This window comes from Rhinolophus sinicus, linkage group LG04, assembly GCF_036562045.2.
Source record: "Rhinolophus sinicus isolate RSC01 linkage group LG04, ASM3656204v1, whole genome shotgun sequence".
Lineage (NCBI taxonomy): Eukaryota > Metazoa > Chordata > Mammalia > Chiroptera > Rhinolophidae > Rhinolophus > Rhinolophus sinicus.
Genome location: NC_133754.1, coordinates 169,611,831 through 169,638,932, shown reverse-complemented (window position 1 = coordinate 169,638,932; position 27,102 = coordinate 169,611,831). Strand labels below are relative to the sequence as shown.

At 32.7% G+C, this 27,102-nt stretch overlaps 1 protein-coding gene across 1 annotated transcript in view; it reads left to right on the top strand.

The window, feature by feature from the left end:
• SHOC1 (shortage in chiasmata 1) overlaps positions 1–27,102 on the top strand; it is a 58,941-nt gene that overhangs the window by 28,174 nt on the left and 3,665 nt on the right. The window contains 12 exon segments of the mRNA XM_019749524.2: positions 782–958; positions 3,792–3,896; positions 7,472–7,656; positions 8,726–8,798; positions 14,401–14,470; positions 15,537–15,715; positions 16,395–16,512; positions 17,545–17,656; positions 19,033–19,154; positions 19,837–19,930; positions 24,450–24,581; positions 26,436–26,585. Of these exon segments, the coding sequence (XP_019605083.2) occupies positions 782–958; positions 3,792–3,896; positions 7,472–7,656; positions 8,726–8,798; positions 14,401–14,470; positions 15,537–15,715; positions 16,395–16,512; positions 17,545–17,656; positions 19,033–19,154; positions 19,837–19,930; positions 24,450–24,581; positions 26,436–26,585 (1,517 nt within the window).

Here is a 27,102-nt window from a genome sequence, read left to right as displayed (position 1 = left end):
CCTGTGCCCCTCCCTGTTGCCCTATTGTAGTCGACTAAGTGTTATTTCATCCTTCATTTGAATTGCTGCTTCCCTACATTCATCAGAGAAAAACAAATAACTCAGACTCTTGTGCCCAATCTAGAAGATGATCTGTTAAGGGTTGCTCTCTCTGTTCCCTTACCCACTTTCAGGGTGATGTAAATAAGTTATTATTGATTTCTAAAGATTAAACTTTTCATTCTGCTGTAAAGAAGAATATTCTTTGACTCCTAAAGAATAGCCTGCGTAAGAACATCATGCTCATTATTAAAATCAACAAAGAAATATGACAGTAGTTCTTGAATATCTTTTCATTCTTTTGGTTCAGTTCTATTTATGATCTTTAGATGAATATGCACATCTTTAAATACTGATATTCTAGTGAAATCTAGAATAATTTGTCATTGTTCAAATTTGTTTGGCTTAAGGTTGTAAGCTAATAGTCAAAGGAAAAGCAAAAAAATTATGTGATTCTCTTTATATGGCTCTTCATACTTGCCATGTTGAATTAGTTACTTAATAAATCCTTTCTAATAAACAAGATAGCCATAAAATTATACTTTTCATGGGAGGGGGGAGTTCACTTGTACTTGTTTATTTAGAATAAATATCCTAAAATAAGCCTGTATACAATCTCATGATTTTTTAGTCAGTAAAGAATTTAGATAGAGTTCAGGTTTTCACAAAGCAACATGTTTAATTGGTTTGTCAAAAAGAGCACACTGTTTTTTACCTGCCTTTAATGCCTTTATTTTTGCAGATAGCCAGTGCCAAGCATACTGTCTCCTAGAAGCAGCAGCTACTCCTATCTTAATAAAACTTGGACACCTCTGTAGTCTTCCTGTTGCCAATTGGAAATTTGCCACTGTTATTTTTGACCAAACAAGGTTCCTCTTAAAGGAACAAGAAAAAGTAATAAGTGATGCTCTTCACCAAGGTGAGTGCAAATAAAAGTCATTATTGAAAATGGTATAAATTTATCAAATTAGTAAAAATGTAATATAGAAGATGCAGAAATTAATCATGGATAAAGGCAAAACTGTAACTCAGCATATGGCACCCACAAACAAATACTGGAGGATCAGCTAAGGAGGAAAAAGTAAAAAATATCATCTGGCATTGCTTCTTAGTGAAGCTCCACTGACATATATTATATGACAGATTCCTATTACAGAAACCAAATTAATCCTAATAATGTTAACATCTGCACTACCTAGTTTCCTCCCAAAAGGGGTGGTGGCGGGGGGGGGGGGGGGAAGGTCAAAAAATAGATCAAAGTCATTTTTTTACTTTTGCTTCCGGTCAAGATGGAGTAACAGATATTAGATTTACCTTCCTACCAGAAATACAGAGGGGGGAAAAATGACAAAGACAAAACACATGAAACCAGTTTTTAAGAGCATAGACATCAAGCAATGCAAGACAGTGATTCCTGAGAAATGGGGAACAAGTGAGGTGAGCCCCGCCATTTTTCTAGCTCACTGCCTTGAAAGAGTTGCCAGGCTATGGCACAGGCAGAGCCCGGTGGACAATCTGAGTTAAGGAAACAGAACTGAAAAGCCAGGGAGACCAAAGCGGCTAGAGTTCAAAGGATAGCGTATTTGACAGCAGAGAGCTTCCCACAGAGAGTCCTGGAGAACTGCAGGCTTTCTCAAGTATCCATCAGAGTGCTGATCACAGAGTGTATGTGAGTTTGGAGAACTACCTGAAGTTTGGGAGACAAACCATCTGAAAGGGTTGAGGGAATAGTACTCTGCCTTCATACAGGGAAGAGAAGAATTCCTGTCCCCGCCAGCTAGACTAGAAAAACTCAGAATTTGTGGGGTTTTGAGTACAGTACTTAGGAAAGTTTTGCTTCATTAGTGGGGAATGATTATCCCAGAGACTTAGCAGTGCTCTGGACCTCGCTACCAAATCATAAAAGCAAGACCCAAAAGATCAAACTATTTCCAAGGAGCTTAACCGCATCTCAGAACAAAACTTAATAGAATTTATATGAACACAAAAATATCTAGTACCCAAAAAGGTGAAATTCACAATGTCTGTCAAAGATTATGATGCATAATAAGAGACAGGAAAATACAATCCATAATGAGAATAATCAATCAAAACAAACTCAGAACTGACAAAGATGTTAGCATCACCAGAGAAGGACACTGAAACTTATCATCGTATCCCATAGGTTCAATAAGTTAGAGACATAAAAAAGATACAAATCACACTTCTAGAGTCTACACTACAATGTATGAGATGAAAAATGCACTCATGGGGTTAATGGCAGATTAAATATTGCAGAAGAAAAGATTAGTTAACTTTAAGGCATAGCAACAAAAACTATCCGAAATAAAATCCAGGTAGATAAAAGAACTTTTTAAAAAAAAGAAAAGTGGGCTGTGAAACAACTTCAAATAGCTCAGAGTACTAGTAGAGTTCTCAAAGAAGAGGCAAAAAGGGGATAAACAGAAAAAATATTTGAAGAAATAATGACTGAAAGCTTTCCAAATTTAGTGAAAACTGCAAACCCACACAAATCCAAGAAACTCAATGAACCCTAAGCACAAGAAGCATAATAAAGCTGCATCAAGGCATATCATAATCAAGTTGCTCTAAACCAGTAGTAAATAGAGAATTATAGGAGCAGCCAGAGTGGGGGGGAAATGTTGCATAAAAGAAAAAGAAGTATGACATCAGATTTCTTGTCAGAAATAATGCAAGAGAAAAGATAGTGGAGTAACATCTTCAAAAACTGAAGAAAAAAACCCATAGACCTAGTTTTCTATACTACACAAAAACATAAAAACAAAGGTGAAATAAAGATGTTTTCAGACATACAAAAGCTGAAAGAATTCATCAGCTGCAGATCTACACTGTAAGAAATGTTCTCCTAAGGACATAAGAAAAATGATATCAAATCTGGTTTCTCTGCCCTGTCTCATCCCTTCCAGGTCATGATTGACTTCTTTCCACCCATAATTGATTCTCCTGTTGCCTCTTGATTCCCAATAACTACTAAACGTTTGCCTTATCTTCACTGATTAGGTCAACAATTTTCAAACGTTTTAGCAGAACTCTGTTCAAATAAATATTTCATGGGATCCCACTATATAAAGCAGAGAAAAGTCGAGCTTCTCTTGTTAAACCGGGGCCGTGGGTCCTGTCTTCTTGGTCTCACTTTTGCACACATTAAAATCCAATCTATCATTGTCAAAAAGCTCTGGAACTACACGGATACATTAATTGGACAATCGGCTTGTCTCTGTGAATACAGCTTTTGCTTGAGTCATATCTTTGGACAAAATATTTCCAGGTGTCCACCTCCATTTTAAGCTATTGCTTTGTTATGATCCTCCACCTTTATTTTATCCAATTGGCAAGTCATGAGTTTAATTTTCTTTTTGTTTCATAACTGGGAGTCACTAACCTGTTTTCCCATCAAGAGTAGAATAATTGAATATTCTTTGGAAGCAACAAGAGTATGAGCTCTAAGGTCAGCTGTCTGGGATTGAATGTCAGCTCCACCATTTATTCACAAATTGACCTGGGACAGTTACTTAACCTCATTAGGACTATTTCCTCATCCATAAAAGGATAATAATTAATCTCTCCTAATAGGGTTATTGTTATAGATTCAATGAAATAACCAGCTTATATACAGTCTGGCATATAGTAAGCACTCAATAAATGTTAGCTATTATTGTTAAGCATTCAGATACATAGTCTAAAATTCTAATGTATATCCTATGTCTTTAAATATGTTTTTGCTTACTTAGGTACGAATGATGAAAAAGAAATGACGTTCAAGCATGCCGCTCTCTTACACCTTCTGGTAACAAGTAGAGATGTCCTTTTAACATGTAGCTTGGACACAGCACTGGGTTGGTGGGGAAAATTTTTAATTTTCCTTTTCTTCCTATGAAATATGTCATCTGAAATAACTTTTACTTTTGTGAAAAAGATGCACCTTATAAGAAACTATGTAACTTATTTTACTTCCATATTAAACATTATATACATTTTGACATAATTATAATGGAATATATATTTTATTCTGCTGATATTCATTAAAAGAAATTAACTGTAACAACTACCATCACCTAGAAAAATAGGTTTAGGATTTTCTAATCTAGGCCTGAATTACAGAGTCCTGATGAACTTAAGCAGATTTGATTGTATAATCATTCCATGCACTAATTTTTACTGTAAAATGACATTTCCCCATATGTATTTCAGGTCCTCATTGAATGTTGTGGCTTTGAATCTTTGTTAGATAAAATATAACTCAATTATTAGTAGTAAGATTTTTTGCAATTTCTTTTTGAGTTGTGTAAGTTAGGATATGAACTACCGTATTTTGCTGTGTATAATGCAGTTTTTTGCCCAAATTTATGAGGGAAAAATAAGGATGCGCATTATCCATGGGTTGTACTAATTCCACATCTATATAAATGTTTTTAATTTTTATTTGTGCTTATGAGTTAAAAGTGTAACTCTAGAAATCAATAACGATATCCATATGCAAAATAATACCCTGGAAAACAATAATCAGTTTTGTTGAACTTATGACAAACTTACAACAACGAAGAATTCTTGGCCTTCTATGATGCATAAATATGGTAAATTTGTTACTGGTACATAAAATTTCTTGTACCTTGTATCTGTTCTTGTGTTTTGTAATTATTTGTTCCATAAAATTTCTTGTACCATAATATGTTAAAAAATAAATGTTAAAATTCCTTTATAATACAAAAAATAAGTACCTAAATGTAAACAAATAAAAATTTGAATTAAAAGAAATAAAATAAAAGATTTTTTTCCTGAAAGTTTGGGTCAAAAACATAAGTGTGCGTTATACACCAGAGTCCATTATACATGGCAAAATACAGTACTTAGTAATAAAAATAAAACTCTTTTGAATGTATTGGAAATTTGTAAGATTTTGGAACTTTTTTCTAACCTATGAAAATCATTAAATTATGTTTTATTACATTACTGCTTTAGGCCCCTATTGCAGGATTATTTAAACTTGTTTAGAAATGGTATGCTTATAGGATTATGTTTTATAATTTAGAGTTTCTAGAACCTATATAAAATATAAAGTGAAAATAATTTTTCTCTGATCTATCACCCACACATTTTCTCTTATCTATGACATAGACAAATATTATTTAATCGAAGTTTTTGATAAGTATTGAGCAGCAGTGAGTTACAATTTTACTCCCTCTGAAGCATGGGAGTTGTAATACTTGGCTAAGTATTATATTAGATTATCTGTCCCAGTACGTATTATAACTGTTACAGCCACTCTTAGAAAGCCCAGCATGGTGTTTTCCTTTCTTCTCCAATTGTACCACTTGGGTGTTGATGCCAGATCAGGTTGTCTTATCTCCATCTTCAGACAAATAAGCATTAGGAGCTCTAGCCCTAAGTTTACAGTACCTGGAACTAGTGTAAGGGTACAGTGTCACAAGCCCTTCTATTTAGTCACCTGTCTTCATTAGACTCTCAGACTTCCATAAAAGATTGTCAGTCCTACCAATAGCTAGACTGATTATAAAAGCATAATAATAAGGCAGAATATTAGAATCTAGAATATCTGAACTTGGAGAGCTGCAGAGAGAGTGTAATTGTGACTCAGTACTGCTCAGTACTTATCAAAACCTCGAATTAGAGAAACAATATTTATGGAGAATCGCTTGAAGTATATTCACCTTTAAGTACCCTACAATTTACCCTAGATTAAGTGAGACCATTGAGGGGACTGAATTGTTTTGCTTCTCAAAGAAATGCATTTACTAATTCAAACTTTGGCATTACTATTTGGCTACCTTGAAGAATACTATAAAAGTAAAATCCTTGTTGGAAAACTAACTTCTTAAGCCCTACATACCAAGCCATAATGAATAACCTAGCTACCTTGGACATTTTCAGTGGAGGGCTTTCTCACTCCTCTGAATCTCTCGAAATCAAAGAACAAGTTAGGTTGTCCTTCCTTTCTCTCTCTATAGTGGCAGAAGAAGAAAGATTCATGGGGGTCTACCTGCTTGCTTTGTTCCTTGCAGAATTTTGTATTTTCTCCCAGCTTCCAGTTTGCTACCCCTTCCAAGCTAGCAAACTGGAATTTTCCAGGTTACAGGTATAGAGTTTCTCTTCTGGGCTCAATCAGAAATAAATTCAGTATTGTATAATGACTGGGTACTGTAATAGAGATACATAGTAATGGCACAAAGGATGGAGACTGCTACCCTTGAGCTGAATATTTTTTTAAAAATAAGAAGTTTGCCAAGTAAGTAAAGTATGAAAGGATATTATTAGCAGAATTAAGAGCCCAGAAAAATGACCTAATGGTGTGCTGCAAACACTTCCGTGGGCTAAATTGAAGAGTCCAAGGTAGAAAGCAGTAAGAGCTAAGCCTGAAGAAGTAAGAAGGAGCCAAATCGTGAAGAGCCTCTTAAGCTACACAGAAGAGTTTAGACCTTCTTCTGTAGATGACAGAGACCCATTGAAACTGGGATGCGAATAGATTAGGTTTGTCTTTCAGAAGGTTAAGTCTAATGACAGTGAGGAGAATCAGAGGGAGGTTTGGCGATTAGGAGACCGAAAGAACATAAGTCAATCTCTAAATTGCCCATCAGTTTAGCAGTAATAATATATTAGAATTAAGATGTATATAAATCTGAAATAGACATTTAAAATTTTCTATTTATTATTTCATTTATTGCCCAAACATTCCTTTAACACCTGATCTACGGAAGTTACTATGCCAGGTGCTCTACTTCAATAATTCCCAAAACTCACTGTGCAGTAGAAGCACTGGGAGAGCATTTTAAACATAGAAATCCCTGAGACACAATCTAGATTTGCTGAATGTGGACCTTCAAGAATAGGTCTCAGGATTCTGTGCATAAAAATTGCTCTTAATGAGTCAGAATTTAAGCATTACTGTTTTGGCAACTATACAAATTAATTATGCATAAATATCATGGATTATATCCCGAGCGCTTATAAACTAATGAGGTTGTTAAGTCGTATATACAGATAACCAGAAATCAAGTACAAAAGCCGTATAGATAAAATACCAAGAAAGTGCCAGTGAAGTAGCATTTCCACAGGACTTGCATGTAAGTGTATAGATCCTGGGTTTAGGAAGAACACAATAGCATTCAGCAAGCCAGAAGGCAGGAAAGGATGGGATATATTCAGATATGCAGAGTATATATATCATGTTATATTGGTGTTATGTAGCTTAAAAAGAGATACTTGGTACATATTTTTCAGCTTCATTCAATTTTAAGGTTTCCATCAGTCAATAACTTTGCTCAAAATCAGAAAAGGATTAAAGGAAACTTTAACCCGTCTCTATTATGACTCTTACTTCCTTTCAGGTTTTTACCATGGAGTTTCGCAAAGAACAGAAAGTCATGCTTTGTTTTTCTACTTTCATTTTTAACAGGATATTTGTCAAATGCAAAAGATGCCTACAAAAGTATTTTATGCTCCTATTTGGATGACATTTGGAGACAGCTGAAGATTGTACAGTTTATTAGAGAAAAAAAGCCCGAAACCAACTACAGGATACAAGAATTGCAATGTCAGATATTAAATTGGATGCAAAGTGAACAGCAAATTAAGGGAAGTGCTGAAATAAAGCAGATAACAGTAATTAGCTTAAATAAGAATTGGATGTAAGATACATTTTTGCATTTAACTTAGTCTAATAGTCTATACTATTTGGTCCCTTGACAGTTTTCTTCTTAAGTAAATTAACAAAACAAAATCAGACCCAGAGAAACTATGATTTGCATCATTAGCCACATGTCTTGAATTTTAAAATATTACACTTTAACTTTTATTATACACAATTTTCTATGGATTGCTTCTTCTCCAAATCTCAAAAATTTTATCTGGCACTTGTAAGTTCATGAACATATACACAATAATAGAACTACAATATTTTATTTGTATATAATTGAGCCAGAATCTCATCTTACATGATTTTACCAAAAAAGCACTTAGTTTATGCCTTGGATTATACTGGAAATTTTTGCCCACCTTACCTCAAGTATATGAAAGTTGCAATAATAAGTATTTAAGAGAAAATACTTTAAAAAATCTTTTCAAGCAGAAAGCACTTCAAATGCTTTACACTAAATCAGATTAAAAATTGGCCTTTTTCTTCTTTTTCCTCTCTGTCTCTCCTAATTTTTTATCCCCAACTTTATGGTATTGGTAACTTGCTTAAGTCATTAAAATAAATTAAAACAATCAGTAAGAAACTTAAAGTTGAAATTGTCCCTACCTCCACCTCCCCCTCCCCAATAAAACCTCCCCTAATGTCATTAGGAAAGTATAGCAGCAAATCATTGGTTTTCTCTAACAAATTCACACTTGTCTGGGTTGAATTTAACACTAACAATACAGGCAGAGATTACTTATGTTTAAATAGAGATCACCTGTACAGGAATACTTAAAGAATACTAAGAATGTCCTACTGCAAATTATTTTCCTCATTAATACTTGGTCTTACCAGAATTTATTCCTTTGTTTTTAAGCATGACATCTTTTACAACACAAATATTTACTTTGTAATCTTATTGTCATTAGTTTCATGTTAACCAATTAAGTTTGTTGTTTTGTCACTATAGCAAAACTGAAAAAGAATAGTCGTTCAGATATACATATATGTGAAATTCTTATTTTTGATCAGGTGCTGATTATAATAAGAATGGACTCAGATGGTGAAACACATTTGCTCATTGAAATCCTTAACAAAATGGAAGGTAGGGAGTTTTAAATTAGTCTTCATTTGATAATGTGTTTGAACATATAAAAATGTATTGATTTAATCAAGTTTTAAAATTAAGATATCATTAACATACCATAAAATTCACCCATTAAAAGTAAATAACTCAGTGGGATCTAACCAGTTTTTTTTTTAATTCATAATTTTATTTATTTATTTATTTATTTCTTAATTTATTGTGGTGACAATTGTTAGTAAAATTACATAGATTTCAGGTGTATAATTCTGTATTACATCATCTATAAATCCCATTGTGTGTTCACCACGCAGAGTCAGTTCTCCTTCCATCACCATATATTTGATCCCCCTTACCCTCATCTCCCACCCCCCAGCCCCCTTACCCTCTGGTAACCACTACACTATTGTCTGTGTCTATGAGTTTCTGTTTCTCATGTGTTTGTCTTGTTCTTTTGTTGTTTTTGGTTTACATACCACATATCAGTGAAATCACATTGTTCTCTGCTTTTTCTGTCTGACTTATTTCACTCAGCATTACACTCTCAAGATCCATCCATGTTGTCACAAATGTTCCTATATCATCTTTTCTTACCGCTGAATAGTATTCCATTGTGTATATATACCACAACTTCTTTATGCATTCATCTATCGAAGGACATTTTGGTTGTTTCCATGTCTTGGCCACCGTAAACAAAGCTGCAATGAACATTGGAGCACACGTGTCTTTATGTATACATGTTTTCAGATTTTTTGGGTAGATACCCAGGAGAGGGATTGCTGGGTCATACGGTAATTCTATTCATAATTTTTTGAGGAACCTCCACACTGCCTTCCATAACGGCTGCACCAGTCTGCATTCCCACCAACAGTGTATGAGGGTTCCTTTTTCTCCACAGCCTCTCCAACACTTGTTACTATTTGTCTTGTTAATGATCGCCATTCTGACTGGGGTGAGGTGATATCTCATTGTGGTTTTTATTTGCATTTCTCTGATGATTAGTGATGTTGAGCATTTTTTCATATGTGTATTTGCCATTTGTATGTCCTCTTTGGAGAAATGTCTCTCCAGGTCCTCTGCCCATTTTTCAATTGGGTTGTTTGTTTTTTTGTTGTTGAGTTGCATGAGTTCCTTGTATATTTTGGATATTAGCCCCTTATCGGAGGCACTGTTTGCAAAAATCTTCTCCCATTCAGTTGGTGGCCTCTTTATTTTGTCGATGGTTTCTTTTGCTGTACAGAAGCTTTTAAGTTTCATATAGTCCCATTTGTTTATTTCAGTTTTACTTCCATTGCCTTTGGAGTCAAATTCATAAAATGCTCTTTGAACCCAAGGTCCATAAGTTTAGTACCTATGTTTTCTTCTATGCAGTTTATTGTGTCAGGTCTTATGCTTAAGTCTTTGATCCATTTTGAATTAATTTTGGTACATGGTGACAAATAGCAGTCCAGTTTCATTCTTTTGCATGTGGTTATCCAATTCTCCCAGCACCATTTATTGAAGAGGCTGTCTTTCCTCCATTGTATGTTTTTAGCTTCTTTGTCAAAAATCATCTGTCCATATTTATGTGGTTTTATTTCTGGGTTCTCAATTCTATTCCATTGGTCTATGTGTCTGTTTTTCTGCCAGTACCATACTGTTTTGATTATTGTAGCCCTGTAGTACAAGCTAAAGTCAGGGAGTGTGATACCTCCATTATTGTTCTTTTTTCTTAAGATTGCTTTGGCTATTCGGGGTCTTCTGTGGTTCCAAACAAATCTGATGATTTTTTGTTCTATTTCTTTAAAAAATGCCATTGGGATTTTGATGGGGATTGCATTAAATCTGTATATTGCTTTGGGTAATATGGCCATTTTAACTATGTTGATTCTTCCAACCCATGAGCACGGAATGTCTTTCCATTTCTTTGTGTCTTCTTCAATTTCTTTCAAAAATGTCTTATAGTTTTCAGCATAATCTAACCAGTTTTTAAATCAACCTGGACTATAAGTCTGCAATATAAATATATTATAATTTACTTAAATGTACATTAAATGTACTTATATGTACATTATTATTATCAATTGACACTTTCCATTGACTGTCTACTAGTTGCTAAATAATACTGACTACTTACAACAGCTCTATGAACAGGTTTTATTGTTTTACAAATAAAGAAATTAAAGTTCATAAAAGTGATATAGCATGCCAGACCTCAACAGTAATAAGTGAGGGAATCAGAATTTGAAACTAGGTCTCTCTTGTTCCACTGTCATTCTTCAGTTCAGTTCATTCTTTTACCCACTGCTACCCCCCTGCCAGCTCTTTCTACCTTCGTTGTGGAACCCATTGCTAATATGAAAACTTCTTCACTTCCTTGTCTTAAGTGAAACCCAGTTTTCCCCAGATGATACTGCTTCCCCTATATTTCTCTCATATAGAAACTGATAATTTTCACTAGATAGATAGATATAGATGATTGATAGATGATAGATAGATAGATAGATAGATAGATAGATAGATAGATACAAACAGATGGATAGATACATCTTATAGGGATGAGAAGGCCATTTCTTGCCTTCCATTATCTTTTCCAAAACATTATTCCTCTATCCTTTGAGACTGTGCCATATTGTCATACCATTCTCTACCACTCCACATTGCCATAATCTAGTAACCACCTGAACATTCACCATCATCCATGGACTATTGTGCACCTAGCTCGTGGTATTCTCTTCCACTCCTAGTCCTGCCATTATCCTTGGTGTCTTTAATGGGAATTATTCATTCAACACCCTGACCTTATAGTTTCATTGGGATCCACAACAAAAATGATACTCACGTCTTGGCCACGCCATTGACCTTGTGATAATGCAAAACTATCTTACCTCTGAATTTTAAATTCTGGTGCATTGCTCTCTGTCTGTAGATACCTCTAGCTCTTTCATGCTCTTTGGCATCTTAGAGATCTTTAATATGTCAACTCCTTTTTGTTTCTTTTTTTTTTCTTTTTCTAGATTTGGCGATGTGACTGTCACTTTAATCAGTCTTATCCTATACCACCTTTCATTTAAACCTCAACTCTGAATCACTCGAGACATTTGACCTCTCTATTCCTATACCTGAGCTGCTGAGCATTATTGAAGAAAGTTAAATAGATTGGTACCACTACAAACTCATGTTCTCTGAACTTATGTGGGATTTTAATGCCTCTTACTAGTCTTTCTATATGTTCTTAGTTCCCGTTTCTTTCCTCCTAATGGCTATAACACAAACTCCTACCATGCCACTCATTCCCTCGTTTTTAGAAGAGAATTATGCCTTCTTATGTTCATTAATCAGTTTCCCTCTCTACTATACTTACCAAACGTACCTTCATTTATTCTATTCTTTTATCTTTCTTTTCCTCCTTTCTCTATAGAGAAAATTAATGTCCTTACTTCAAAAACCAATATTTCACTTGTGCGTTGGATCCCGTCTTTTCCTACAGTCTCAAACACTTTTCCATCAGTTATTTCCTAGCCCAACCTTCCTTTCTAATGACTCTTCCCCTTACTCTTTAAGCCCTCCAGTCTTAAAAATAAAATAAAATACCACCCTCAATCTATGCCATCCTTTGTTTACTATTTCTCTACCCTCTATAAACTGCATCTATTGCCATCTCTCAAAATATTTCTTTGCTTTAACCATACCAAACTACTTATCGTGTTGTTTCATATCTCCATGCCTTTACACATTCTGTTCCTGCTATCGTAATACTCTCCATTCCTTAGGAAACTAACTCCTACACATCCTTTAAAAATTAGTTAAAACATTTGTTCGAAAAGCATCGTTTTGAATGATTTTCCTCTGTGCACTCAGGGTATTATGTGCATACTTACTACCTTGGACTATAATAACCGATTCTGTTAACTCTTTTCCTCACTAAAGTGTCAGCTTCTGGAGGATAAGGGCCATGCCCTAATTTGTATTCCCAGCACCCACAAAAATGCCTGGAACATGGAAGTCACTTAATAAAGATTTACTGAATGAATGAGCTAATAATGAATGCCTCCCTGTATACCTAGTATAGACTGAGACTAAAAAAACATTGAACTGAAGTATATGCAGATATTACAATAAATATCTGTTTATCAGTGTAGTTAGTAAACTATTACATTGTAGTAATGTAAGAATAGAAAACTCTGTCAAGCAGAGCTTTAAAAGATGCTGTTTCTGGATGACATTATCATGTGCCTCAAGTCCAAATTTGCAAGGCAGTGCCTTATTATTTCACTTAGTTTTCCACAACTGGGGAGACGAGTTCATATTCACCAACTTCACAAGATCCTTACTAGTACCAAAAAGTCAGAGCAATAGTTAACAGTTGTGGGGCTGAACCTGCCACAGTTGTCTGGAATCAGGGTAATTGGAAACATTTTTTAAAATGCTGAACAAAGTTAACATTATAAAACAAAGGGATTTGGGTAACCAAATGAACATTTTTGTGAAGAAGCTGAGAAAATATTACTGCCCCACAAAGAACCCTTAAACCTACCTAATGGGGCACCTTTTCCTTTGATGTCACTTAAGATATAGTGACCAATTATTACTGTATCTATTTAGCTTTTTACATAGGATTCATGCGGAACATCCCTATTTCTTTTGGCATTTGGGATTATAACGTCACTACTCTATTTTATTTCAACAAGGTACACTGACACAAAAATATTGACTTTATACATTGAAAAATGTTTTTACTTTCTCTTCTAACTGGCAACTATCCTCTGTATCTAGGAGCTAGGCCTGATTTTTCTGTCTTGGGTTAGAAAGTAAAATATGTGGTTCCATCATCCTATGTGCTTGCAAGATCCTAGTAATGCACTCAGCAAGTAATCTGCTTTGGAATCATAGCTAATACAAATCATTTAAGGAGATTAGGTTTTAAATAATATGACTTTATAAATTATAAAAGAGAAATCATACTCCCTCCCTTCTTATTGCTACCAAAACTATTGTCATACGAATTCAAGTAAACGTGAAATTATTAAGGATTACTTTGTCATTATTACATCACACCACTGTAAACCTTATAGTTGACAAAGTACGCTAATAGAATGTAGAATTTATTTTAACTAGAATTAGCTATTCTTAAATCAATTATGTCTACCAAAAAGAAACTGTATACGTGGGTACAGAATTTTTGGAAGTTTATTATAGTTTGTTAAAAAATTAATAACATGAAATTGAAATTGAAATGCAGTCTCTTGATATTTAGTTATGTACTTAAATTTTTGACTAGAGAAAAAAGGTAAAATCTACCATGATTTTTAGCAAGATAAAATTAACTGCACAGAATTGGTGTTTAATTTGGTTACTTAAAATTAAATTTTTGATCCACTTTATTATTTTACATAATACATTCAGAATTTCCATGCTTATATACCCACAACATACACATACACCAAAAATATTGCCATGGTTTAAACTGATACCCTAGACTTAGAAAAATAATCCCCCAAAACTGTATTTTAAGCAGTTTTCTTGAGTTCCTTGTTCAAAGATCTTTAATTCATTTTTGTGGTAGTGAAATACATGAAACACCTAAAAAATACATATGAACAAAACAGTAAAAACCCTTTCTTGTATTATTCTTTTCCAACAGGTTTAACATTGACTGTCTTACATTCAAACAAAGGAAAAGATTTTCTGGAATCTGAAGGTGTTTTAAATGGGTAAAAATGAATTTCTTCATCTATGGGGAGCAAACATACTAGTTGCACAGGAAAAGCACAATTTCTCCTAGAATTTAACTTTCAAAAAAGGTTTAATAAAATTTGAAATTAAAAAAAAAATCTGAAATTAATCAATGTATCTACTCTTTGTCTGAAAATTTTTTACATAGGGCACTTTGATTCAGTTCATTGCCTTATGTTGCATATTGTTGTACAGAATTTTAGTCCAATCTTGCTTTATTATCCCCAAATTATCATTATTATTGCTACTGTTAGTACAGGAAGTGCTTATTTAGACTTACCAGTTTTTGGTTTTTTTTCTCAGCATTGTTTCTTGTACCTCCTTCCTTTGTTTTGGGAAGTACGTCTTTTATAAATCATTTCAGTGAGGGCCTACTAATAATAAAGTTAGTGTTGATTTGTCTAAACATGTTTTCAGATTGCCTTATTTTATGTAGAAATTATTTATTTCTAATATTGGGATCTAAACAATAAAATGAGAAGATGTAAATCAAATAGAAGTCCATAAAAGCTAGACATAGATACCTTTTAACTTCTAGCTATATTGCTCTGGGTAGAAAGCAGCAGAGTGTTTTGATTATAGTAAATGCTATGTTACACGAAATTTGAAGAGGGTAAAGATAAATTTGCGGTATTTAAGTATCCTTCTTTTTTTGTTGTTAAATCACTTATGAAGCCCATTGAGAGAAAAAAAGAACCCCATTTCACAATTGTCAGGAAATAATCTATTACATAGATTCTCAAAGATTAAAATGTCACATTTGTAAGAAAATGAGATTGATTTCTCACGGTGATTTGTCTCTTATTGATAGGACTCAGATAATAAGATTAGGGTCCCATGCATTTGAGAATGTGAAATTGTCCACAGTATGACCATCAAAAAGAAAGATAAAAAGAGATCAACAGTAAATACACCAGTGTTTTTCCAAGATAAGTAGACATGGATTAGAGAAGAATAAAAGAAGCCAAAAACACTTCTTTTAGCATTCTAAGTAAATAATGATACAAGTATAATTCTATTTTCATGGCTTTCTTTTGTCCTCAGAGAAAGTTCCTGTGTAGTTGTACATAATCGGTATATTGGACCAGATTTCCCCTGGAGTAATTTCTCATTTGTGGTGGAATACAACTATTTAGAAAACTCTTGTTGGACCAAACACTGCGAAAAATTGAATATTCCATACAAGGCCTTTAAAGTGATTCTTCCAGACACAGTTTTAAAGAGTAAGAATATAAATTAAAATCCTTTTTGTGTTCTATTAGAATGAAGACTTTCTGTTTCTGATCTATAGAAAGACAGTAAGCTTGAGTTCAAGCTCTAACCTTACCACTGTGTGACCTTAAACAAGTCCTTTAACTATCTCTTACCTTATATTCCTCATTTGTAAAGTAAGCCTTACTGATTATATTTATCTTCATCCCTTTAACTTCTAAATTACTTATAATAGCACAATTTTATTGCAATTATATCTAATATTAATCCAATACCTTTATTCAATAGTATTTTACTGAATTTTAGAGAAAAATTATGTAATAGTATGTTGATTGATTCAGAAAACTTTTTCCTTTCCTTTTTTTTTAAATTGAGTGTATTTGTGTGAGTATAAATAAGCAAATATGTAGAAAAAAGTGTGGAAGTATGTATTAAACTTTGTTTTTAATATGTAGTAGTTTTGGTAAAATCTGTTAACTCAGTTTTATTTCTAGGTAGTAGGATAACATATGGTTTTTATTTTATTCGTCAGACCTTTCTTTATTCTAATTTCTGATTTTTTACAATGGATGTGTTTTATTTTTATACTACTCCTTGAACATACACCTGTTATTCTCATGTTTAATTAAGAAATAGAAAGAGCTGGGGAATGAGAAAAAAATAAATATTTATAAATTTTCTCTTATTTAGGAAGCACCTTGCTGGATAGTTTTAGTGGTTTTCTTTTGGAAATTCAGATTCCTTATGTGTTTTTTGCATCTGAAGGACTTCTTAATACTCCACAAATACTTCAGTTGCTAGAATCCAAGTAAGTTACTGATTTCATAACTTTAGCAAAGGTATATATATCGTAATTGGCTAAATATATGCTATATATGTGGCACTATTTCTCTCTGATTCATGCCTAGAATTGCATCAAATAGGAACAGTTTTCTAGACAGTTTATGTCACTATACATTTCTCTCCTTCTAGTAAATCATTGTAATTATTGAATATTGTCTTTTTTTGGTAATGTATATCAATTTTGTGCAGAAAAAAATTTCAGTATTGTTTAAATTAATATTTTAATTGCATTTCTTTTGTTACTAGCCAATAAGACCATTTTATGTGGTTTTTTTCTGTGAATTATATGGTCATATCTTTGGGTCATTGATAATATTGAGAAAGAGCATTCTTATTTAGAGGACTTTAAATAATGCCTGGGAAACAGGACTTTAAAGGCTTAAATGAATTTCCAAGTTTTTAAACCTTTAGTTCTAAGGTCATACCAATACTAGACACTTTTAAATCATAGAAAACACTTTATCATAGCACACAAGTTGTCATAGGAATGTTAGACATTGGGCTGTATCTCAAGGAAGGATAACTGTGCTGTGACTTTAGTTAAAATGCAGATCTATTTTCCATACTTTTGTTTTTGTATCTTAAGGCTGTGGGGCAGTCACAGAAAACTATGAACTAATAAAAGTAGTTAAAATCTAGGCCAGTTTTAAGGAGAAAGAAAACAAAATTCTGATAAATGCAGAATGTTTTAGTGTCATAGCACAATGTTTTTGTTTCATGAATTATTATTTAAAGAGCTAGAATGAATTGGTCAAGACATTTGTAATAGTATTATGTATGGTAATATTTATCAAAATACCTAAGGCAATACATATCTCAACTAATTTATCTTATATACTGAATAAATCATAATTTCATTCTTCAAATTTATAGAGTAAATTGATATGTGAAAGAAAAAGCACAGTAGTTCAAATTTAATATGCAGGAGGACAATACAACTTTTCTTAATTCTTCTGAGCCATTTCATTATGTCACCCCAAATTATTGTATTTTTCAGCTATAATATCACATTAGTGGAGAGATGTTGCAGTGAGTCATTGAAACTCTTTGGCAGTACAGAGTGTTATGTAGTGGTGACAATTGATGAATGCACTGCTGTAATTTTGCAGGTAAAACTATACAGTAAAAAATATAAATCAAATATATTAAAATATATATAACCATGAAATTTATTACTAGTTTTACTCTAGAGAGCTTAACTATAATCTAGTGATTTCTTCCAAAATTTTGCAAATGGGCAACAAGTACCAAAATTATCACTGAGGAAAACGACTATTACCTAGCTTCTTTGATACCTTAAAATTTTTAACATACTTTAACATGTTGCATACGGATCACGAGAATCTTCACAAGGGATTTAAACCCCGCCGTACACAACGTGTTAAGAAAACAAACAAAATATAGAATCTTTAATATTGTATATTTACCTATTTTAAATATATTCATAGAATGATTATAGTGTTGAAAACTTTAAAAACTAAATTCTAGCCATTGTGTTTCCTGAAAAGGGATGGTATATGAAGCCATGACTGGTAATATGGGATTTCCTCTAAGGTAAGTCGGGATTGCCTATAAACAAGCTGGTTTCTAAACAGAGAGAGAAATTCTCTTTAAAAGTCCATATTGTTTAGAATTAAGGTGTATAAATTCTTGACTGAGTCTCCCTGATATGTTTGCTTGATTGGAGTACAAATTACAAAGAAATTATTTTAATAGGTTGAGTGTAGGGGAGCAGAACCTAGTTTGATGGTGTAGAGTATAAACTAATGGCAAATATTGTTGGTCCAATATATTATGGTAAGGTACAAGTCCAATTGATGAGCAAATGTTAACAACGTAAGAATTATATGATGGAAACACAAAGCTCTGTTAGAAGGGTTCTTAAGAGATACTGTGTCTTGAATACTTAAGTTCTTTAAAAAAGCATGATTTGGGAGGAAATATTGTTTGGGGAAACTGTTTTAATTCATCGTTACATACATTACTGGTACAGTAAGATACTTCCTGAATTTATTCACTCTATCAAAATTAATTGTGTTAAAGGAAAAAGAGAATTCTAGACATTGGCTAGAAATTCCTAGAAGTCCATTGACTGCTGCTTTCTCGTCTGATAATAAGCATTCAGAGCAAATTAGCCCATGTGATTTTAAATATATTTTATAAAATAAAAGTAGCCAGATCGCTGTCTACATTTGACTTTGCCCTAATAGGGGCACTCTGTAAGCTGCTTTCTTCATATCTAGGACTATGGGAGACTTATGAGTCTTTCTTGCTGAAACTGTCATTAGCTGTTTTAACATCTACTGTAGCTTTCCCCCTACTACTTCCAGTGTGGTTTTAATTTTTTCATAAAATGGAAGCCCATACCCATGCTTCTTCTCAAGTTATCATTTATATATTGTAGATTCTTGAAGTACGGTAGCAATAATTCCATTAATAACTGTTCCACTTAGTGAATCTTTTTCTTTTATGTATTTTCTGGTAGGACCTAGAAGAGTTGAATTGTGAGAAGGCATCAGACAATATTATTATGAGACTGATGGCATTATCATTCCAGTACAGCTATTGTTGGTTAATTTTGTATACCAAAAAAACACTAAACTCAGAGTAAGTAAAGATTTCTTCATCCAAAGTCACGCTCCTATTTTTTAAGTTACTCAGTCCTCTTCTGTGAATAGAAGTAGCTATGCAAATTTTTCCCTGTTCATCTAGTTTGCTTTAAGTCAGGGATCCTCAAGGTGGAGGCATGCCCACAGGAAAACAAATCGGAATTTTGGAGATGACACGTTTCCCCGGACTTTCTGTGCAAATCATCCTCCCTTCTCTATCTCACTAAGAATTGCTGCTTTGTGTTTCACTTCTTTTTACTTTAAAATTCTGGACTTCTCGGTTAGAAGATATGTCATTCTTAAATCCCTTCTCTCTAAAGTCTTTTTAAATACACCAAATAAGTAGCATCTTGCTACACTTTCTTTGATGTATGTTACTGAAGAATTACCAAAAAATCCATGCCAAGACAATGGCCTGTAAGGGGATAGGTTAAATTTCTCCCCTTCCTTACCCCAATCCCCTCTCAGCATTCCCTAGATTTAATGATATTAGTAAATAGAGATGGAAACATTTTTCCAAAAGAGTGCTAAGTAGACAAAAAAACCCATGAGTCTGTCACTAGTATTGTCTTGGTCAGATTATTCTAATAACATTAGAAATGTGAAAAACCAAATGAATTTTTAATAAGTATAACCAGATGTCAAATGAGTCTAAGTATAGTAATATAATTCTTTTTTAGGTATCATCTTACAGAAAAGACACTTCATAACCTAGCACTGATTTATGCAGCTTTGGTTTCATTTGGGCTAAAATCGGAAGAACTGGATGTAAAGGTAGTCTTTTCATATATGTTTGTTCATAAGTATTGTTCATAAACCAAAGTTATACTCAAACTCATGTGAGCCCAGTGAGAAAACAACACAAAATGGGTAAATTAAAAACTGCTTAAAAGCCAAGTAAAGAACCGTTTTCAAATAAATGAATACTCTTTCCACCTAAACCTCTGTTCTAAAAGTCTTTAGTTTAATGAATTCAAAATCATATTTTATCTCTTAATTACTACTTTGATTTTTTGAAACATGGCAGGATATTAATAAAAATAAATAATCCCTTGATCAAAAATGCTCACTTATGAAAGATATACTTTTTTTATCTGCTATAAAATGAAAATCTTATGACATGTGAATGGAGTAATATTTTTGTAATCTCTAATTAGTTACCTTTTTTAGCTCTTTTTTTCAATGCCCTTGCTCTGAAATTTAGACATTCCTCCAACTGGGGGCTCAGTACTCTTCTGTTTTCACTTTGTATTCTTCCTTGATAAAGTCAGCCTTTCCCACAAATTTACCTTCCATTTCTGAGTATAATCCTTAAAATGTTCCTGATTTTCCTTTGGGTTCGCACCTATTTTCTAGCTTTCTACTGGAAATCTCCACATGAATATCCACAGACTCTGCATATCTAAAACACAATTTCTCATCCTCCCCTACACTTAGTTTATGGCATTACTCTTCTGATCTAATCAGTAGCTAAATTTTCTTTTTAACTCTGCAGTATCTCGAAAATATGTCTCTTCTTTCTGTCCTACTGCTTTTTCCCTAAATTTAGGCCTTCATCACCTCTCACTTGGAGTTTTAACCCTTTCACTGCATTAATTGATTTCAAGGTTTTTTCAAAATGTGTCAAAAATCCACAAAAAATAAAAAGTTGGTATTTTGACTATTTTATGCATTTAATAATAACATTTTGAGCTGCTTTGTACATACTAAAAGACATTATTTTTAGTTTTAAGCCTTTGTTATGTGGTAAATAAATTTACCATTATATTGAATTTTAGCAAAAAAATACTCAAAACATACTAAGTAGCATCAATTAGACTTAAGGATAGATAAATTAGAATCTAATGGCTTTGATGACACAAAACATTTATTACAAAATGTTACACAGTATGGTGTACAAAACAGCCTTGTTGTTGATAGTGCACGCCACAGGAAAACATATCTGAACGTCGCAGCAAAAGTGTAGCTTCCTATCTAATCTCATTTCCATTCTTTTCCCAGTCCAGTGTATGCTATATATTGATACCAATTACATTTCTGAAATACAGCTATGAATATTCACTCCCTAGATTGTAAGCTTCTGAAGGAATAGGAACATATTTGTTCATTTTTGTATTTCTGGCACCCAGCACAGAGCAAGTAGGCACAGGGCAAGTCCCAAGAAGATACTAGGCTCTTGATAAATATTTGTTGTTGAGTTGAATTTTCTGGCTCAAAAGACCTTCCACAGCTTCCTACTTCATTTAAAACAGAGTTCAAACTCAGCTGAATTCAAACTCCTCCACAGTTTGGCCCCTAATGATCCTTCGTTTAATATGGTTCTACTCACTGTCTTCTGAATGTGCCCACACACTCACCTCGCAGCCATTGCACAAACCTGTCGTTTCTGTCTTCCCCCGGAATACTATTCTACCTCCTTTGACTGCCAGCCTTCAGAGTTCTGTTTTTTTCTGCCCAATTCACACACTACCTCCTTTAAGAAATGTCCCCCAATTTTACCCTGGTGGGATAAATCGCTCCTTCTCCCATTTCCCCAATAACTTTGTACCTTTATATATAGTATGAGCTATTTATTCATACATCCTCCACCCTGAAGGGTAAGAACTAGGCCATTTTTCTTTGTATAACCTATAACCATCTAGCACAGTGCTTTGTACACAGCAATAATGTTAGCAACAAATATCTACTAAACAGAATTAAATCAAAGCACAACCTATTAAGAAAAGCAACAAATGATCTATTTGACATTGAATCTAGATAGTTTTGATCCTGTGATATATATTAAACATAGAAAAAAAATTCTTAGAAAAGTTATCTAAAGAATGGCAAATGTAAATTTGTCTCATTTATCTATTCAAGTGAAGTTTCACCCTTAATTGGCCTCTTTTCTTCCCAGCTCATGGTAAGCAGTTTTATGCAAAATATGCTTTAGAGAATACACTGAGTACATGACACCAATGAGTGATATTGTATTCAGGTACAGTGACCGTCTCATAGAGGACATGTTCCAAGGAAGCCATTTCAGGATGAAATAGGAGGTACTGCCCAGTCACAATCCATTCCAAACAAAAGTATGCGCCCACCTGGATCAAACTAGTCCAAAAGCATTTCAAGTTTTACATAATAATCTTTAAAATTGGTCAGTTTTTCCATGGAATTTGAGAAACAGCTATAATCAATTTACCTTACTCTTATCAATATGGCACCAATACTCAAGCCTCCAATTCTCGGGACTGATGACATTACATTAAAGGGATTCCCTAGATTCATGTTAATTTAAAATATATTGTTGTTTTACTTGACTTAACTTAGTAATATGCCTTTCGGTCTTTTAGAGCACGTCAGTATGGATTTTTTATTTTATTTTATTTTCAGGCATCTGAAGAGCCTAGCCATAAAGGAAGTATTAAGTACATTTTCTTAAACTAAAAAAAAATACAGCCAGTAGTGTTACGCTATATTTTATTCAAATTTCTTTCTTTTTTTTTTAATTTTTTAAATTCGTTTCAGGTGTATTTTATTCTAATTTCAAAAAATGTTCTATAAATTTCTTAGGAACTCTGTTTGCAAAAAAATGCATAAATACAACACACATATGCAAAATTTTGAGAACAATGTTAGGGGATTCTTGAATCTGCCAAAGTCTAGACTTGAGCTCTGCTCTAATAAAGTAATATTTATTAACACCATCATAAAATTATGCCTTTTAAAATAAATTTTATATTCAAATAAAAGCATCAAATGTTCTCAAAATATCCAAAACTTAGCAATAAAATACATTTGGATTCAAACAGTGTATTTCTGTGCACTCTATACATATTTAGTATAATTTAAAGGAAATCATTCTTTAGAATGCGTATACTCCCCAGGTATGTACTAATAGTTTTACATTTGAAATTCTTGTGAAAGAAAAAACTGTCATAACTATTTTGTGAGGTTTGTACAGTCCTTGTTTTTAAATTTCTACTACAGGACAGGATATTTATACTTCTAAGATATGATGGTTTAGGGTAGTATATCTCTGTCCACATTAAACTGCTAACCCATGAACTATCTTTCCTTCAACCAACTCTAAAAGAAGGTAAAGATAGAAATGGAAGAGGAAAAGAAAGGCTGGCATTTCAGAAGAGAGAAGACATGGAGGGAAACACAAGTGACAGACAGAAAATAGGGGAAATTAAGAAATTCTGTTTTATGCGACAACATGGACGGATGGACCTGGAGGCTATTATGCTAAGTAAAATAAGTCAGACAAAAAAAGACAAATACCATATGATCTGACTTATATATGGAGTCTAAAGAACAAAATAAATGAACAAACAAAACAGAAACAGACTTATAGATACAGAGATCAAACTATGGTTGCCAGAGGGAAGGGGATTGGGGAACTGAGTAAAAAAGAGGAAGGAATTTAGAAGTGCAAATAAGTAGTTACAAAATAGTCACGGGGATGTAAAGTACAGCATAGGGAATATAGTCAATAATATGGTAATAACTATGTATAGTGCCAGATGGGTACTAGACTAATCAGGGGATCACTTTGTAAATTATATAAATGTCTAACCACTATGCTGTACCCCTGCAACTAATATAAAATAATATTGACTGTCAAGTGTAATTGTAAAATTTTTAAAAGGAAAACAATTCTTTCTTAGACTTTAGTTTAACACACACACACACACACACACACACACACACACACACACACTTTCGGCATGGGTATATCTTAGTATTAAATAAGCTAAGATTGGATGAGCAATTCCAAAAATGTTGGGGATGGATAGCTACTCTAAATCAAAACCTTATTTTTTCTTTTTGAATACAGCTTTAAATTCATCTGTAAATATCCTTTATTTTTAACTTTGTGTCTGAAAAATCTTACACTATATATTTAAACTTCTTGTTTTAGTTGAACACTATTAGATTTAACCTAGAAAAAGCAAAATATTAAATATTACTAGTGATAACCAAATTGCTTTTTTTCTAATATAGGTGAAATGTAACACCAAATATATTAAAAAGATTTTATTAATAAATGTCAAATGGAAGAAAAACAATTTAGTTCCCAAAATTGAAAACTATAAGGATATTATACTTAAAGAAGAAAATTGCTTATCTTCACAAGTAAAATGTCCTGGGTTTCACATAAACAAATTAATAAACTATATCTAAAATAGTGCTCAAAGATGAGTGCTGTTTTTTATTTTTCTTCTAATTATAAATAATTTTTGAATGATATGTTTTGCTTCCAAATATTTTCTATAGTCTAACATTAAATATATATATTTTTTAGCTTATAATTGCCCCAGGAGTAGAAGAGACTGCACTGATAATTCGACAAATCGCTGACCACAATTTAATGACCTCGAAGAGAGATCCTCATGAATGGTTGGATAAATCCTGGCTTGAAGTTTCACCATCTAAGGTTTATTTCCTAAATAAATAAACTGGGCATTTGCAAAGCAAATATAAATACGTGTATTTGAATTCTCTTTCTGGTAGCATATTTTTGTCCTCTTATGCTTGCATGAGCATATATAACAATAACCATAATGCGCAACATTTATTTAGACAATTTTCTAGAATCATTTTTATTATTCAATTTCACAGAATTATTTTAATGGGATCTTTTATAATGAACTTTCAAATCTAAGTTATTACAAGGTGATCTAATGACTTTGATGCTTAATATTTTTAAAAACAATTGTTTTTCTCATTCCTAAATATAAACATTTAAGAATAATAAATTTATTAAGAGAATAGCAAAATTTTATCATTCCATGATTTGTCAGTAATTCAAGTATATAATTGAAACTCAAAGTAGAGTTGTATAATACTTTTAAGATTAAATAGTCAATTTTTAGAAATTTCTTTTATTTGAGTATAAATATTTCCAAGTTGTTATACCAACCCAGTGTTTCTGTTACCTTTATTTTTAAAATACTTTCAAATCATGAAGCTATAAAAAAACAAATAACAAGGCTCTTTATGTACGAATATGGAATAATCTCCAAGATGGATTGTTAAGTGAAAACTGAAAGTTGCAGTACAGAGTATGCAGTATACTACCATTTGTGTAACACAAGGAGAAATTAATATTTATATGTATTGTTTTATAAATTAATAAAATATCTCTGGAATATTTCATACCAAGAAATGATAACATTGGTTATCTCCAGAGAGGAGAACTGGGCTAATGGGGTGGGAATGAGACTTTTTACCTTTTAATACTTTTAATACTTTTAGAATTTTAAACCACGTGACTATTTTACCTATTCAAAAAATTAAAATTATGAAACAAATAAAATAAAATATTTATATGTATTAAATCACAGAACTTCTACATGCCTAACCAGAACATAGTACTAACAGCAAATATGGGTATAATTAACTATGACATGTGTATGTGTGTGCAATTTCCTTCTTACCATATCCAATCTGCTCACATGTCTATCATTTGATAAAAATCAAAGACGGTGCAAAAAAACCAGTGTAACCCATGAAAAAAGAGAATATGGCAATAGTAGAGATGGTTGTTATACGTGTATTTCTAGACTTTTATAAGATCTCTATGAAAATACACCTTTTTAGATTGTCAAGGTCAGTTCCTGTCAACAGAAATTCTTCCTGTACTCTTTAAACAAGGCTTTCCTGAAATTATAACATCTCTTAAATATCACAAACATAGTTCATCTTAATCAAACAGTGATAATATATTGTCTACAAAGGGAGGGCTAAAGAAATCTTGAGGTCCTAAACTAAGTCCTCTAAAAGCTTTCTCTTTAGAAAATCTACCATTAGATAAAACTTTGTCCTTTGAAGAAGATCAACTGTGACAAATTTTTTTGGATGAGTGATTAGACTAAATAAACTTGAAGATCCTTCCCAGTGAGAGTGTACGAATCTTTACTGCCAAAGAACCTTCCCTCCTGGCCATACTTTTTTTTCAGACACCTCAATTTAAGTGTAGGTCAATCCTTTAGTGTTAAAGTGCAGAATAATCCTTTTCTGATTAACATAGAATCAAGGAACTCAGCTGGTAACTCCTTTGTACACCAGAATGATTCACAGTCAGATGTCTTTTCTTTGGGCCTAACACAAATGAGATGTGAAACCAGAATATCACCAGTTGACACTCAGAAGAGAGTTCCTCCTAATTTTGTAAATTATCAGAATGTTGTAAATTATCAGAATGACAAAAATTTTAATCTGATAGAGTAGAATAAAATGCGTCACTTTCAAAAGACACTGGCTGATTATTCCTTAAACTCTTTCCTAGGAAGAAACTTACTTACTTGATTTTCCATGTATTAATCCATTGGTGGCTCAGCTCATGTTAAATAAAGGACCTTCGCTGCAGTGGATATTATTAGCAACTCTTTGTCAACTTCAGGAACTCCTACCTGGAGTTCCAGAAAAAGTGTTAAAGGTTAGTTATTTGAGATCTATATTCTTATATGAGTTTATTTCCTTTCCACTTGAATATTTATTTTCACCATAAAGATTTTCAAAATGAAGGTATCCAACTATACTTGCTTGGGACTTTGCATAGTAAAGAAATAATTTCCTTGAACTAAATTTTGTATAGAATTCTCATAGGCTGTCAATCACATTATACATTTTAAAGCTATCTAGCATAGATAATTCAGTACAGTTTATCAGACTTTAAATCATTTTGAATGTTGGTGTGCCTACAAATATTCTATTATACACTGTATCCATATGGGTTTAAATTAACTCTTCTAAAAATCCCGATGCCCTTCATTATAGTAGTAAAGTGAACTTTAGCCTTATTGGTAACATTTTTAAATTTTTGTCAAGGAAATGGTATTCATGTATAACTTGTGTAACTGAAAAAAATCTATTATAAGTGACTAGAAAATAGATGCAAATTACAATGTTTTTCTTTTAACAGGGCCTAATTATGTAATGTTTTTACTACATGG